This window comes from Ricinus communis, chromosome 9, assembly GCF_019578655.1.
Source record: "Ricinus communis isolate WT05 ecotype wild-type chromosome 9, ASM1957865v1, whole genome shotgun sequence".
NCBI classification, from domain to species: Eukaryota; Viridiplantae; Streptophyta; class Magnoliopsida; order Malpighiales; family Euphorbiaceae; genus Ricinus; species Ricinus communis.
In genome coordinates this window covers 9,151,587-9,165,813 of record NC_063264.1, presented here as the reverse complement: position 1 = coordinate 9,165,813, position 14,227 = coordinate 9,151,587, and the positions used below count along the sequence as shown (strand labels likewise).

At 30.4% G+C, this 14,227-nt stretch overlaps 3 protein-coding genes and 1 long non-coding RNA gene across 5 annotated transcripts; 3 read left to right on the top strand and 1 right to left on the bottom strand.

Annotated features, from left to right (window-relative positions):
* The first annotated feature begins 42 nt into the window (after nucleotides 1-42).
* LOC8268538 (nicotinamidase 2) lies at nucleotides 43-729 on the top strand. The gene has a single exon (XM_015726443.3). It carries the CDS (start codon nucleotides 43-45, stop codon nucleotides 649-651), a length of 609 nt encoding a protein of 202 aa, XP_015581929.1. The 3' UTR covers nucleotides 652-729.
* Nucleotides 730-3,579: 2,850 nt separating this feature from the next.
* Nucleotides 3,580-5,110, top strand: LOC8268539. Its single transcript, XM_048379134.1, has 4 exons — nucleotides 3,580-4,091; nucleotides 4,189-4,312; nucleotides 4,393-4,486; nucleotides 4,668-5,110. Exons 1-4 carry the CDS (start codon nucleotides 3,736-3,738, stop codon nucleotides 4,970-4,972), a joined length of 879 nt encoding a protein of 292 aa, XP_048235091.1. The 5' UTR covers nucleotides 3,580-3,735; the 3' UTR covers nucleotides 4,973-5,110.
* A 2,062-nt stretch (nucleotides 5,111-7,172) lies between these two features.
* LOC8268541 (putative beta-glucosidase 41) lies at nucleotides 7,173-11,550 on the bottom strand. 2 transcript variants are annotated; one of them, XM_048379132.1, is made up of 13 exons: nucleotides 11,206-11,549; nucleotides 11,067-11,133; nucleotides 10,793-10,851; nucleotides 9,771-9,846; nucleotides 9,600-9,671; nucleotides 9,419-9,506; nucleotides 9,040-9,295; nucleotides 8,270-8,385; nucleotides 7,963-8,186; nucleotides 7,818-7,849; nucleotides 7,631-7,733; nucleotides 7,440-7,548; nucleotides 7,173-7,356 (listed from the first exon to the last, which is right to left on the bottom strand). In XM_048379132.1, exons 1-13 carry the CDS (start codon nucleotides 11,323-11,325, stop codon nucleotides 7,173-7,175), a joined length of 1,506 nt encoding a protein of 501 aa, XP_048235089.1. In that variant the 5' UTR covers nucleotides 11,326-11,549. The 2 variants fall into 2 exon arrangements, with proteins under 2 accessions (XP_048235089.1, XP_048235090.1); XM_048379133.1 differs by having other exon boundaries at nucleotides 9,600-9,687; nucleotides 11,067-11,550.
* Nucleotides 7,727-8,461, top strand: LOC125371093. Its single transcript, XR_007217316.1, has 2 exons — nucleotides 7,727-7,867; nucleotides 7,987-8,461. It is a non-coding gene; the product is annotated as an uncharacterized LOC125371093 (long non-coding RNA).
* Nucleotides 11,551-14,227: the final 2,677 nt, after the last annotated feature.

The window sequence follows — 14,227 nt, the reverse complement described above, 5'->3', positions numbered from 1 at the left end:
AAAATAAAAGAACCCTGTTTCTTGATTCTTGCAGTAGCAACAATGGCAACCAGATGCCCATCGTCATACAAGAAATATGAGATCAGAAGGAGAGACCCAGATCCCAAATTTTCAGTTCTTTTAGTAGTTGATGCACAGAACTATTTTTCTTCCATGGTCAAACCTATCCTACCTAACCTTCTTCAAACCATTGACCTCTGCCGCCGTGCTTCCATCCCCGTCTTCTTCACGCGCCACCGTCACAAGTCTCCTGCCGACTACGGCATGCTGGGTGAATGGTGGAATAATGACTTGATTATCGATGGCACCGTTGAATCTCAGCTCGTGCCAGAGATTAAAAGGCTAGTGTTAGGGAAAGATCACGAGGTGGTGGAGAAGAATACGTACAGTGCTTTTACAAACACGCGCCTCCATGAACGGTTATTGGAGATGGGTGTTGAGGAGGTTATTGTGACGGGTGTTATGACTAATCTGTGCTGCGAAACGACGGCGCGTGATGCGTTTGTGAGAGGGTTTAGAGTGTTCTTTTCTACAGATGCGACTGCCACGTCGGATTTGGAGCTGCATGAGGCTACATTGAAGAACTTGGCTTATGGATTTGCTTACATGGTTGATTGTCAAAGGCTAGAAAATGGATTATTTAGAAACTAAAGGGTTTGTTTTGTAATTTGGTTATGGAAAAAGATAAATTATGTACATGAAATAAATTAACTTTTCATTTTATAAGAAGATAATGCTTGCTAAGTAAACAAAATATCAGTGATATATTTTGAACTCCACATATTTAAAATTCGTATTTTAATAGTTATATGAATATATGATGATTACAAATATTGTGATTAGTGCAACCAATTTAAGCTTTTCATTGTTTTTAATTCTCTGATTCTTTTTCGGGTGTTTTGAGAATTCAAATTCAATACTTACAATGGATATAAATTTAAAAGTTTATCTTTACAACAAAATCAATATATATATTATTATTGATATATATATATTTTAGATATAATCAGATTAAATTATTTATATTTATTAATCTTATCTTATTTAAATAATATATAAATATTAAAATTTTAACTTTTTATTATTTTTAACATTCAAAATTTTATTGCATCAGATCTAAATTTAAATATAATTTATAAATATTTATAATAAATTGATTAAAATCTAATTATATTTTTAATATTATATTAATTAATAATTTAATTTTTATTTTTATAATGATTATAATTTCTAAAAATAATATTTTAAATTAATTTTTTATTATTATTTTAACTAATAAATTAGTTTAGTTATATAATAATGTTTAATTCTAGAAAATAATAATATTAATTATACTTATAGTACTAATTTTATAATATTATAATTGATTAGTAAATATTTTTAGAATATTTTTTATTTTATTAATCGGATCTTAAAATATTATATCCTTAAAAATACTTTAAGATATCATATTATTATTATTTTAAGAATATTAGAAATAATTATAAAATATTAAAAAATTAAATCTTAACAACAAAATAAATTTTATATATAATTAAAATAATAACAACGACCATCAAGTATTTTTACTAATTTTAAGTAGGATTGCCCCATCATTATATGCTTAATCCACTTCGGAACTGACATCCTACGACGTTCACATCCTGAAAATGATTTAAACAATATTAATTAATTAAAATTTACTTAAATTATAAGGAAAAAATTTTTTATCGAAGACCTTTGTTATTATATCTTTCGAGTACATTTGGTATGATATATTGGAGGATGTAATAAAATCACTGATATATTATATATTTTATTATTTTATTTAACTATTAATTTTTTAATGTAATATAATAATAAATATATTATGTAATTAATTATTTTTAAATTAATATAATGTTTAACACGCTGAATTTCATTGACCGATGATCGGACTCAACGACCAACGATTGAATTCCGAAAACCATCTATCTTTAATAAGTAATTTTAATATTACTTTTAAATAATTTACTTTAATATTTTTATACACCAATTATTATAAATAAATTAAATATTAAAATAAAAATTATAATTATATTATATATGTAATTATTTTATAACTAAACATAATAATAAAATGATAAATATATTACATTTTATTATTTATTTAATTCAGTTAGTTATTTGATTATATTATATTTCACTATGCTTTGACAAACATAATACATGATGGAGCCGCCGTTATATTCTTAATATGTGAGCTTTGATTTTTAATTGTATTAAACAATAGCAATTGTTAATGTCTATTTTACCAATTTTTATGTATTGAAAGGTTTAAATTTTTATTATAATTGTACTAAAAAAATACTCATATTTTTATTTTTTTATCAAATTTATATTTTTTAAATTTTATTAATATTATTTTTTATTTATTAGATAAGCAACATGCTATGCACTATGCAATATAGATAGTTATTTCCTTATAATGAATATAAAGGCAAAATCTTACTAGTGTGAAGGAAAAGACTTGTATTTGAAACTTCTCATTCTCCAAAGCAAACGCTTTTATCACTTAAACTATGGTATAAATATAAATTTTTATTGTATTATAATAATATCGATATAAGGTAACTTCTATATTACTATGTTAATAGATAATGATTTTACTAATTTTTAAAATAATTAATTTATAAATTAATTGAATCTTATTCATTAAAATATATCCAAAAGTGATTAGTAACCGGTTAAATTTTTCTTAAATTTATTTTCACCAGATTATTGTAAGTTAAAAACTTACAAAAAAAATAGTAAATTTATAAAAACTAATAAAATTTTCGTAATAGTGAATTAAATTGCTATATTATGGAAAATAAGAACTTTTTATAAATTAAAATATTTTTCATAAGTTCTATTATTATTTATGGAAAAGTGATATTATTTTTTAAAAATCAATAATTTACAAAAAATTATAAATTAAAAAAAAAGATTTTTTATAGTCATAAAATTATTTACTAACTTAAAAAAATGACAAATATTTTTCTATATTTTTATAAATTAAAATAATCTTTTAAGAGACTTATTACTTATTAAAGCTTATATAATATTATAAAAATATAATTAATTTATAATATTAAAAAAGTTTATGAAAAATAAAAAATATTGAATTTATTTAATCGCAAAACGGATTGCTATTTATAAAAAATGATTATTTTTAATAATTTCTATATATTCAATAAAGGTTTCATATGTTTTAACCGTTTGTGTATTTTTAATATTAATTTTAGTACTTTTCTATTTTAATTAGTAACTTTATAGGGTACAAAATTTAAATACTTTTATATTTATATAAAATTAGTTATTTAATAAATTTCTAAACATTACTTTCATAGAATTATTCAATTATTATTTTTGGAAAGTTAAATTTCTATTTTTCTTGAGAACGGAAAGTATAATTATTCACTTATTAGATCATAATTAATTTACTACCGGGTAAAAATTTGGATAAAACTGTATAATTGTCCAGTTACATTCTCGCATACGACGCAATCCCTCGCCGTATCTATATCCTAAATAATTATCCCTTATCTATATCCATCATTTTAACAATAAATAAACACCAGAATAATAATTAAAAATCAATCTCGATTTTTTCTTTGTAATAAATACGAAACTTCTATCAGAAACCGAAACTCGCGATCCATTTAAATCGGTAAGTTTCGCCTGATAATAACAAACAAACACCAAAGATTTGGCTAGGTTTTTTTGACAACCGCTATGGGAGGAGGAGCAGCCATGAGAGCCGCTGGGAAAGTGGCGGGTATAGCCGCGGTTAACAGTGGAATCAGAGGAGGACTTTCCTCCGTCTCGAGTCCAGCTGAACAATCGGTGAGAAACGCGAAACGCCCCGTATCGGCGATAATATCATCATCATCGGCACAGCAGAATAAGGTGCAAAAAGAGGGATTTCAAGGGCCAGCCTTTGAGGTTAGCGATGATTGGGAAATAGCCGGATTTGAAGAATCAGAGGAACTACAATTGATTGAACCGTTGCCACGCCTCGTGTTTGGTGGTCCACCTAGTCTTGAAGAAGCCAAAGCTGCTACTAGTGAAGTTAAAGATGCTTTAGAGAAGTAATTCCTTTTGGTTTATATATAATCAAAAAAATATTTATTGATTCTTTTTTTCCCAGAATTTTCTTTTAATTATTTATAACCTTGTGATTAGCAGAGTGTATCTGTCATCCCCTGGTTTAGAGACTAAAAGCTGCATCATAAGTGATGCAAGAGCATCTTCTGCACCAACACATGCTATTAAGGCATTTACATTGCTCAATCGGAGTCCTCAGGCACAGGTTATCATATTCATATCTGATTGAGCGTTTAGATTGCTCAAGATATTCATATAAAATTACTGATCTGTGTTCATACACAGACTATTGTTGCTTCTATTGCCACAGACCCAAATGTCTGGGATGCTGTTTTAAAAAATGGAGCTCTTCAGGAATACCTTCTGTCTCAAAACACCAGTAAGAATAGCTATTACATGCACCTCGTACTTTGTTTTTTTTTTTTTTTTTTTTATCTTTGTTAGAGTTGAGCCCTTATAAGTGTTAAGTTTCGACCAGTCAAATTTTGTAGTTGTTCTAACCATTTTGGTGATGGCTGGACCCCGACTCAGCTCAATTTAATAAAAAATAACCCTTGCAGATACTGAGTTCCAGGACCTGGGCTCTCCAGGGATGTCCAGTGTATCATCTGATGATGCGAGCCAAGCCGAAAAGGTTGAAAATGGTCCTATGGATATATTGGAGAGTATCAAGCATACTGTGGCTGAAATGGTGAACAATGTCTCTACATTTGTTCAGCAAATCTTTGGGTATTCACCTGCGGATAACATTTCTGCAGCTGCTGATGCGAATGCCCGACCATCCTTCATTGATAAGACCATGGCAGCTTCTTTCATGGCTTTGGCTGTGATGGTCATCATGGTGGTGGTGCTAAAGAGAGGTTAGAGTTTCTTTGTCGGAAGCCGATCCGTGAATTTGCCGAGAATACAGACTTTTTAAGACTTAAATTCCTGTTTGGGTTTCTACTATAATGTATATACTGAAGTTTATAGTTATATTATAGTTGCTCATCTTCTTTACCAATGGATAGTTATTTTTTATAGCATTAAAATAGTCAGTAATTACTGTCTGTCTTTGTTTAAATGATTCAGCATCAGTTTTTTCTGCCTACTTCATTTATAATCTGCAAAGCTGGCCAATGGCTATGGCATCGGATACCTTGTATGCACCACATAAATGCTAGTATCAAAGTGATTGAAACTGATTTTTGTTTTTCAATTTTATTCTTAGTTCACATCTTTGGATGTGCTTCTTAAATTAGAAGCATATGTTTTCTCTTGGCTTCAGATTTAACCTTCAATGGCCCGCTTTGACAACATGGACTTTTAGTGGGAACAACCTTTCTGGTTGCTTTTGTTGTGATTCTATTGCACTACCACGCATTATCTTGTTCACTGAGAAGGTTAGTGAAATTCTGAAGCATCGCATGGTCCCTGCTGCTTCCTTTTTGTTTGGAACTTCGATTATTGACATCCTAGACTGTTTCCATTTGAGATGTTTACTACCAAGTGTTTTGTCTATGTTATTTGTTTTTCTGAAATGTTATGCTAGTGGTGATCTCATATTATTTGCCTTGTTAATGTATGGTGAAATCTGGTTTGATACTGTAGAAGGTTCAGGCCATGAATTTCCTTGTAGTGAATCCATCTGCAAGAGGAATTCCATAAGATCTAATGAGGTTTGTGTTAGGTATACTGCGTACTCTCAAGTGAGAGAGGAAGTTGGGGATGCTAATATTAGCCTAACTGGATGTTTGTAGTGCTAGTAGCTAGTCTTGACGGCCAATGTTACCCCGAGTATTATGAAAATCTGTTTACTTCGATAAATTTAGTTAAATTTGATTTTTCTTTTTACTTTAAAATTGTACCAAATTGAATTTATTTTAGTCTTTAGATTTATAAATATAATAATACACAATTGAGATTTATATATATAATATACACTGAATTGATAATTTATTTTGGTTTTTTGGATTTTGGTTACGTGAAAAGGATTATAATTGTACAGTTTGTACATAGTAAGTTGCTTCAAGAACTTCTAAAGTTCATGTTTTGACACCAGAAAATCATTTCACTGGCTTCCGGACGCTAGAAAATCATGGATTTGACTTCTTCTTCTTCTTCTAACAATTTCTTAAAAAATATATTAAAATGGTCAATCCATTCAGGACAGGCTACAGCATCCTGTAATAAAAAGCATAGGTCTTCTTGTTAGCTACAGTTTAGAATCAATGTCTGCCACTCATAGCTAACAGACTGATGTCCAAAAAACTTAGGCTTGTAGCCTTGAAGTCTGAAAATAGAAGGAAAAACCTGCAACTAGTAAATCTTTTCACAATTTCTTTGGATGTCTAATAACATATGTTTCAACTGTTGCCAAATTTATAAGTCTCCCTCTCAAATCTGCCTTTGGTTTTCCTTTCTTTCTTTTTTTTTTCTTTTAATTTTTGAATATGAGTGGACATTTAACTTGTATTTCTTAAATAGTTTTATATATTTACGAATATCAGATGGAATATGGCATTTATGCTTTTAAATCACGTTAATGGAATTTTACATTTGATGAAATGTAAGGGTTTCATATCTCAGTTAACCAGATTCTTTAAGGTGCTTTCTTTTTATGTAAATGATTATCCTACTGCAGTTTAGGCTTAACATTGAATTGTTCTTCCTTTAATAGTTCCTATCTAGACATTCTTACAGATATATTGAGGTTATTAAGGCGAGCAACAGGCTGCTTTAATCACTTGGACTAATTCTGGAGTTCAATTTATTATTATTTTTTAAATTACTAAAACATATCATTATTCCCTGGAAAGGAAAAGGAAAAGAAAAAAAGAAGAAGCAAAATTCAGGTATGAGGTGTCAAGCAAACCCAACACCTCCATTGAAAATCCCAACCTTTGGCCCCATATTTCGTTAACCCATGGTTTGTTCTCTTATTCCTTCTTTGATTTTGTTCTAAAAATCTCCAATTCTTGTAAATTAATATTTGTCTTGTTTTTGCTTCTTAACATTTTCTTTTTCAATGGTACATCATGTGCCTGATATGTGATTTTGTAACAAAATACATTTCAATGCAGGCTTTATATATCACTGTTTAATCTGAGTATACTTTTGAACCATTGAACAGAAGCTTTTGGTATTCTTGTAAGATTATTTTTGTAATCCACATAATATAGTCCAAATCGGACAGTATATCCTGAGTTCCATTCCCAGTTGTCTAGCACAGACCAAACGAAATACCCTCGAATATCGCACTTATCCTGCCTGCATCAATCGATTCAATTTCCCGTTAGATAGCTTAAATGCCTCAAAGAGAATGCAATTCTGCAGAGAGCTATTGCCATTACCTTATAGCTGCAGACAGGTTTGACAGATAGTCCCTGTGGTACTCTATCCGTTTATGATCCTGTAATGCCTTGTTTAAAGATGTAAATGGCGTATTTGGATCGTCCATTCCTGAAATTTGCCAATTTGATTCATGAATTTGTGATATCAAAACTGTGCTCTGCAACTGCAAGAACCAGAAGAAACTACTTACCGTTTTCTGTTATAATCACTGGTGGGTTCCCATACTTATCTTTCACATAATTGACCAACTTACGGATGCCCCAGGGGACAATGCGTAGCCAACGTGAAGCTGCCTGGAGGAGGAAGCACTTTGTGAGGTGACTTTAATTTGAAATCAATAACAAAATCCTAGGGCCTTGTAAGTGGCTGGAACATACTCGTTCTCCGATGGCTACCCCGTGTCGATGAGCTATTATTAAGAAGAAAGGTACAAGAGTTTATCAGTTGATTGTTTATTTTGATTTTGAAATTCTTTTTTCTTTGTTTGTTTAAGATATTAAAGATTGCGTTCAAGTATCTTACGCGTGGTAATTACGGCACTATCAGATGAAGCATCCTGCAATATTAGTTTCCGAATTTGGGTCCTGTCATTTCGAGCAAACAATGTTGTGTAATGATTAATGCCAATAAAATCCAAGCATCCCATTAGGAATTCGGAGATCTTTGGAGTAATCTCAGGTAATCTTTCACCCACGAGCTTTTTCATCGAAGGAGGATACTTGCCGAAGAAAAGTGGATCCAGGAACCTGTTTCATCATTTGTTCTGTTAAAAACATGTTCATGACTTTTGTGTATCTGGAATTTGATTCCTTCTGATTAATATATTTACCATCCGATTGTGAAGTCCATTGCTCTATGCGCCGCATCTTTGTCCTCGTCAGCATCTGATATTGGCTCATACCACTTGGAATCTAATGCTATTCCAATCTGACCTCCTTGTTTTGCCTGCAAGAAGGAACAATCCGGAATCCGTTTTATATTCCAATATTTCTTGCAGCTATGTTCTTGGGGTTTTTCTCTAGTTAAGATTTTGAAAGAAAATATTTATCATTTTAGGGTGAAATTTTTTATAGAATTTCTTTTTAGGGTAATATTAAAAAATCCCTATTTAGAGTTTTTTTTTTTTTTTTTGCTGTGGCTCTCCACTAGTTGGACTGGAGTATTGAAGCTGGACACCAGTTGGACGGGCGATCGGCTGACAGCTTATGTCTATATCATCCGGTGGATAGATGCTTGATTTAAAAAAAAAAAAAATTAAATAATTTATAGATTTTTTGGAACGAATTTTTTAGGAATTAATATTCGGTGTTTAAAGGTTATTCAGCTAATTTCATTACTTCAACAATGAAAATGTCAGTTTATTTTTTTTTAAAAGAATCACATTCACAGCCCTGCCCGCCAGTCTTGGGGCGGACAAGCTGAGAAAACATTTGTCAGCCTCAACATGAGGCGGAATGTTGAGGCAGACACTCTTCTTTTCTTTCTAAATTCCTTTGACTATTCTAAATCACCCTAAGTCTGGTTGTTCCCTAAAGTGAGAATTATGTTTTTTCAAAACCCTAAATTAAGAAAAAGCCCAATATTCTTGCTCTGGAATACCTTGAAATTTAACTGATAAGAGCGATAAGCAGCAGCATGTGACAAGAGGATGTTATGAGCTACAACATAAGGCTCAACTGATGAATTTCCTGTTTTACAAAGAAGATGACCAAGAACAGAACACCTTCCCGGAGCTTGGATCCCTGTATCATAACCTTGGATGGAAAAACCATGAGGTTCATTGAAAGTAATCCAGTGTTTAACCCTATCTCCAAAAGCTTGGAAGCAGGTGAAAGCATAATGTTCGAAGTCCTTTCTGCAAGTATATAATTATTTATTGCCATTTTGTAAAACTTCCAATTGTCTAACCAAAGACCAATTAACTTAAAAAAAAATTAACAGAAAATAGAAGTCATACTAACAATTGCGATATACTTACACTACTTGCTTGCTCAACCATCCTTCATATTTATCTTCAAGCATTTGGGGAAGGTCCCAATGATAGAGAGTTACGAAAGGCTGAATTCCTTTGAAAAGAAAAGTTTATAGCTTCAGATTGTCAATTTTACTATTCTTCAACTCAATATGAAATTAGAAAAAAAAAAAAAGAGTTCTTCAACCTTTTTCCAATAAGGCATCTATGAGGCTGTTGTAGTATTCTATTCCTTCTGAATTGGGTTCCCCTGTTCCATCTGTCAAGGATAAATTCTGATACAGTTTGCTATAATCTGATGACTAAGAAAAATGTGAAGCAAAAGAATTTTTCAGGACATGATTTATTGTTAGCTTACTTGGAAATATTCTTGGCCAAGATATTGAGAATCTATAGGCATCCATTCCCAAATCCTTCATCAAATCTATATCATCCTGTAAAGATTTATTTATTTTTTTAAAATTCATTTGCAGCTCAGTTATTAGTAGTAAACTAAAAATTTAAAATAAAAAAGAAAAACCAAAGCAACTGTTTTGGATAGGTTAATAATGTTCTTTGACTTCATACGCTAATTAATTGTCTTCTTTTGTATTTTTTTTTTCTAATTCCATTTACGTACGTTTTTGATACTTTTATATGAAGTAGGAGACACACCATCCTCATCTCAACATCTCTTACTAAACAAAATACCAACATAAGTGATAATTTATCATTGATTCTTATCCAATTCGATTCTTTCCCAAATGTCTGCCATGTATTAATATAATTTTTCCCCCACTTTTCTTTAATGAATACATTTGTAACAAACACTTTTTTTGGTACAAAACGTGGGAAATAACCCAGGAGATAGAGAGCAACTAGGCAATATAAAAAAGACTAGAGAGCAACTAGAGAACCTAGGAACTATTTTAAGAACTTAATAAGTGGGTATCCTGGTTCTTTTTTTTTTTTTTTTTTTATAATCAAATATTGCCTAAGATAAAAAGACTAGAATAATTATAAGCTTCGATGATAAATATATTTTTTAAGTAAAACAAAAATTAATTTCCAAGACTCAGTATTGAACTTTTTCTAATGAGGAATACTTGGGTAGGCAAATTAAATGAATAGAAATAACAAAGAAAAGGGAAGTTCTGAATAATTAAAGCATAGAGGTCTATACTCCATAAATTTTGATGTCATTGTCCTCTGATATAGACCTTGAAGAGAAAGGAATGAAAAGCCTACCATTTCTCATCTATTTCTGTATATTACAAACCGATGACTAAAGAATATCTACATTAAGAAGTTTCATTCTTCTTGGGAAAAGAATAAAAATGGAAGAAAGAAAATGAAAGGAAAGTGTTGAACTCATCAACAATAAAAGTCTGTAATTCTTACCTTAAACCTATGATATTGGTCAACTGTTGTATCTGCATTACTAAAGTCCAGTATTCTCCCTGTCCAAACACATTAACAAGTTCTTTCATATCAGACATTTTCTTCTTTTATTTTTTGTTTATATAAAAAATAACAGAAAAGTCTCCATCTCAAAATCCAACTCTTACCACCAGTAAGCTTTAGCTTAATGGTGCTAGAATTTTTCCTAATACTGTAAGGTCTGGAATTCAAACCAGTAGTAATAATTAATCATTAGAAGAGGAAAAACTCTTACCAGGTTGCCTTGTAAAAGTGTCCCAAATGCTAACTCCTTTATTTCCTTCATTTACAGCTCCTTCAAACTACAACAACATCTCTTGTACATAAAAGTTTTTGTCCAAAACATAAAACCGAAAAGCAAAACAAAACAGTACCTGATAAGCAGAAGAGGCAGTTCCAAAGATAAAACCTTCAGGAAACTCAGCTCTAGAAATGGATTCAGAGCGTACAAAATGACAAGTAATTAAGAAGAAGATTAGGAAAATTATTGACATGGATTGTAAATGGTTTCCAATGAGTTTTGTTAGATGGGTAGGTGTTGAATTTTGTATAAATTATTTATAAAAGAGAAGAGAGTTATGTTAGTTACTTAATTGTAAAGGTGAAGAATATATAGTTGAGGAAGAAATGGAGAGAAGGGACATGTGGTTTTCTCTTGTGCAAGAAGGTGTTACTTTGATAGGTTGGGGTGGCTGTGAGAGGTTGGCTTATAAACTGTCTTTGCGTCCTTTGTGTGCACGTTATTATATTATCCTACGCACCAACTTACATTCAACTCCAATGTGTTAGCCCAGCTCGAAAAATTCTTATCGGATCTGGTTTATGTATACTATATTAAGTAGAAAAATTATATTTACGTAGCAGTATTTTATATTTTGATATTAAATAATTTATAAATATTAATTATTTAAAATTAATAAATATGTATCAATTATTTATTAATTTAGTGATAGATAGAGATATAAACTACGACTAAATATAAAAAAATCTTAATTTATTTGCTAGAGGATTTATTTAATAAAAATGTAAAATTAATTTATTAAAAAGATAAATTATTTTTTCTATTATTATTGATATTGATTATGACATTTCTATGATGTCTTGCTTGTTGAAATATAAAATGATTTTATCAATTATATTTTATCCGTAACTACCATTAAATGATAGATGTCCATTATATTTTACGATGAAAAAAGTAAAATAGTAAAATAATTAGAAATCATAAATCGCCTCATCTATTTTCTTAAAAATAGAATACACTATATTAAAATATTCTAAATTTAAATTTAAGTAGTATATAGATGAGGTATATTAGCATTATGTAAAAACAATTATTCGTAATATCATTTCATTGTTAACGTAAAAAAATTAATAGAAGCCTTTATAATTTTTTTAGATTGATGAGATTTGATTATAGTATTCAATTGGAGTTATATTTTTAGATCCTAAGAAATTATTATTAATAATTAGAATAGTAATTGCTTGATAGTAAAAATAGGAATCGCCTCATTTCCCTTCTTTCACTTTTTAATATTTTAACTCTATTGATGCTAAAAAAAATAATTTTTTTTAGATGGATTCAATTTATTATTTCATCTGTATCAAAAGTGCTTATCATATGGATTATATATATATATATATATCCAATGCCCCGAAAACCTAAGGGTTCCTCCACAAGGTTCGTCCACGGAGGGTGAGTCAGGGCCTAAGATCAGGCCGAAAGGCGTAGTCGATGGACAACAGGTGAATATTCCTGTACTACCCCTTGTTGCATAGTTATATGACAGGTCGATCTTTTTATCAGATAACCCCGCCCTCAAGCCTGAGGTTTTAATTTTTTCACAGTAGCACCTTCGTTGACTTCGGCTTTACTAATGATTAAATTGGCTTCGTTTATGTTATATAGACTTGTATGTAACTATTGAAAGTCACGATATTATACATAACGCTACTATTCCACCAAAGAGTTTCCTTTTAGTTCAAAACAATCAATATGTAGAATCACCCAAGATTCAAAACTTTTATTAAATAAAAAAGAGATCCACCAGGGCAAAAAAACTATAGCTGTAAGATATAGAAAGGGATATCGCAGGTTTTTTCTTTTTATTTCTTTTTATTAAAATTAAAAAGAAAAAAAGGCCAAAACCCCTTATCGGATTTGAGCCGATGACTTACGCCAGGTCAATCCATTGGAGAGTCGGGTACTCAACTAACATTAAGAACATTTCTCAAACTTTGCATCACTCCGATTTTGAATCTCCAGTTGTATATAGCTCCTATCTCCTCTCCAAATATTTCAACTCATTATTCTTTCTCCATCAAACTAAATCACAAAAATTACCTCATGAAAAGCTCAATTCTTTTCTTTACTAAAATATCAAAGGTTGGCATCATTTATTGATAAAACAATTCTAACAATGCCACACCTCCTAGAATCATTCCAAACCTAGAATATGAAGCATGGTTTGAGAAAAATCATATACTTCTTTGTTGAATTTTATCCTCTTTAACCGAAGAGATTTTTCCATGTGTAATTGGATTGTCATCATCCTATTAAGTAGGGCAAGCTTTAGCTCTATTTCTCAGTATAGGTAGCTCAAACTTCATATAGAATTACGAGAATTGAAGAAACATAACCTTATTGTATTTCAGTATTTGTAGAAAGTTGAAGAACTAGCTTCCTTTAGACGTCTTATGTCTATAGCTGAATTTAATGCAAATGTGTGTCGTAACATTGAATGTGATTATCATAGCATAATCATACCACTAAATTTAGAACCAGAACATTTATCATTCATTGAATCACATGGTCATCTTGTGGCACATGAAGTCTTGCTCAAAGGAGTACAAGATTCTCCAACGGTTTACATGGCCATCAAACCCAACTCTACTGCACCATCATTACTGCCTACACCTAGTACCACACCTATTCCACAAACACAATCCAAAAATAATAATAGAAACTAAAGATACCATGGTCCCTCTCAAATTTGTTGATGTAAACCTTCTATGGAAGAGAATATTACACGCCAAGATCAATACTTATAAGGTTTGCCAAAAGTTATTTGCGGAACTATCACCCTTATTTATAAAGAAATAAGATCAATAGATATAATGAGATGAACTTAATTAATCCTAGGAACTAACAAGTTAATAGAATTAAATTAAGATAGAAGTGAAATCAAAACCTAAACAATAAGCTTTAATCTCAAGAACACTCAAAAAAACTCTTTAAGTAAAAACAAGGTTTTTTATTCAATCAAAAGATGCTTTTGCCGAATTGGTTATACAACCTATTTATAGTGTTTTTAAACACTTAATAACGAAATTAAACCCTAGAATATAGCTACATATTCGGCTAAAATAAGGTTCCTTATTCTAAAAGAATTCCTAAAT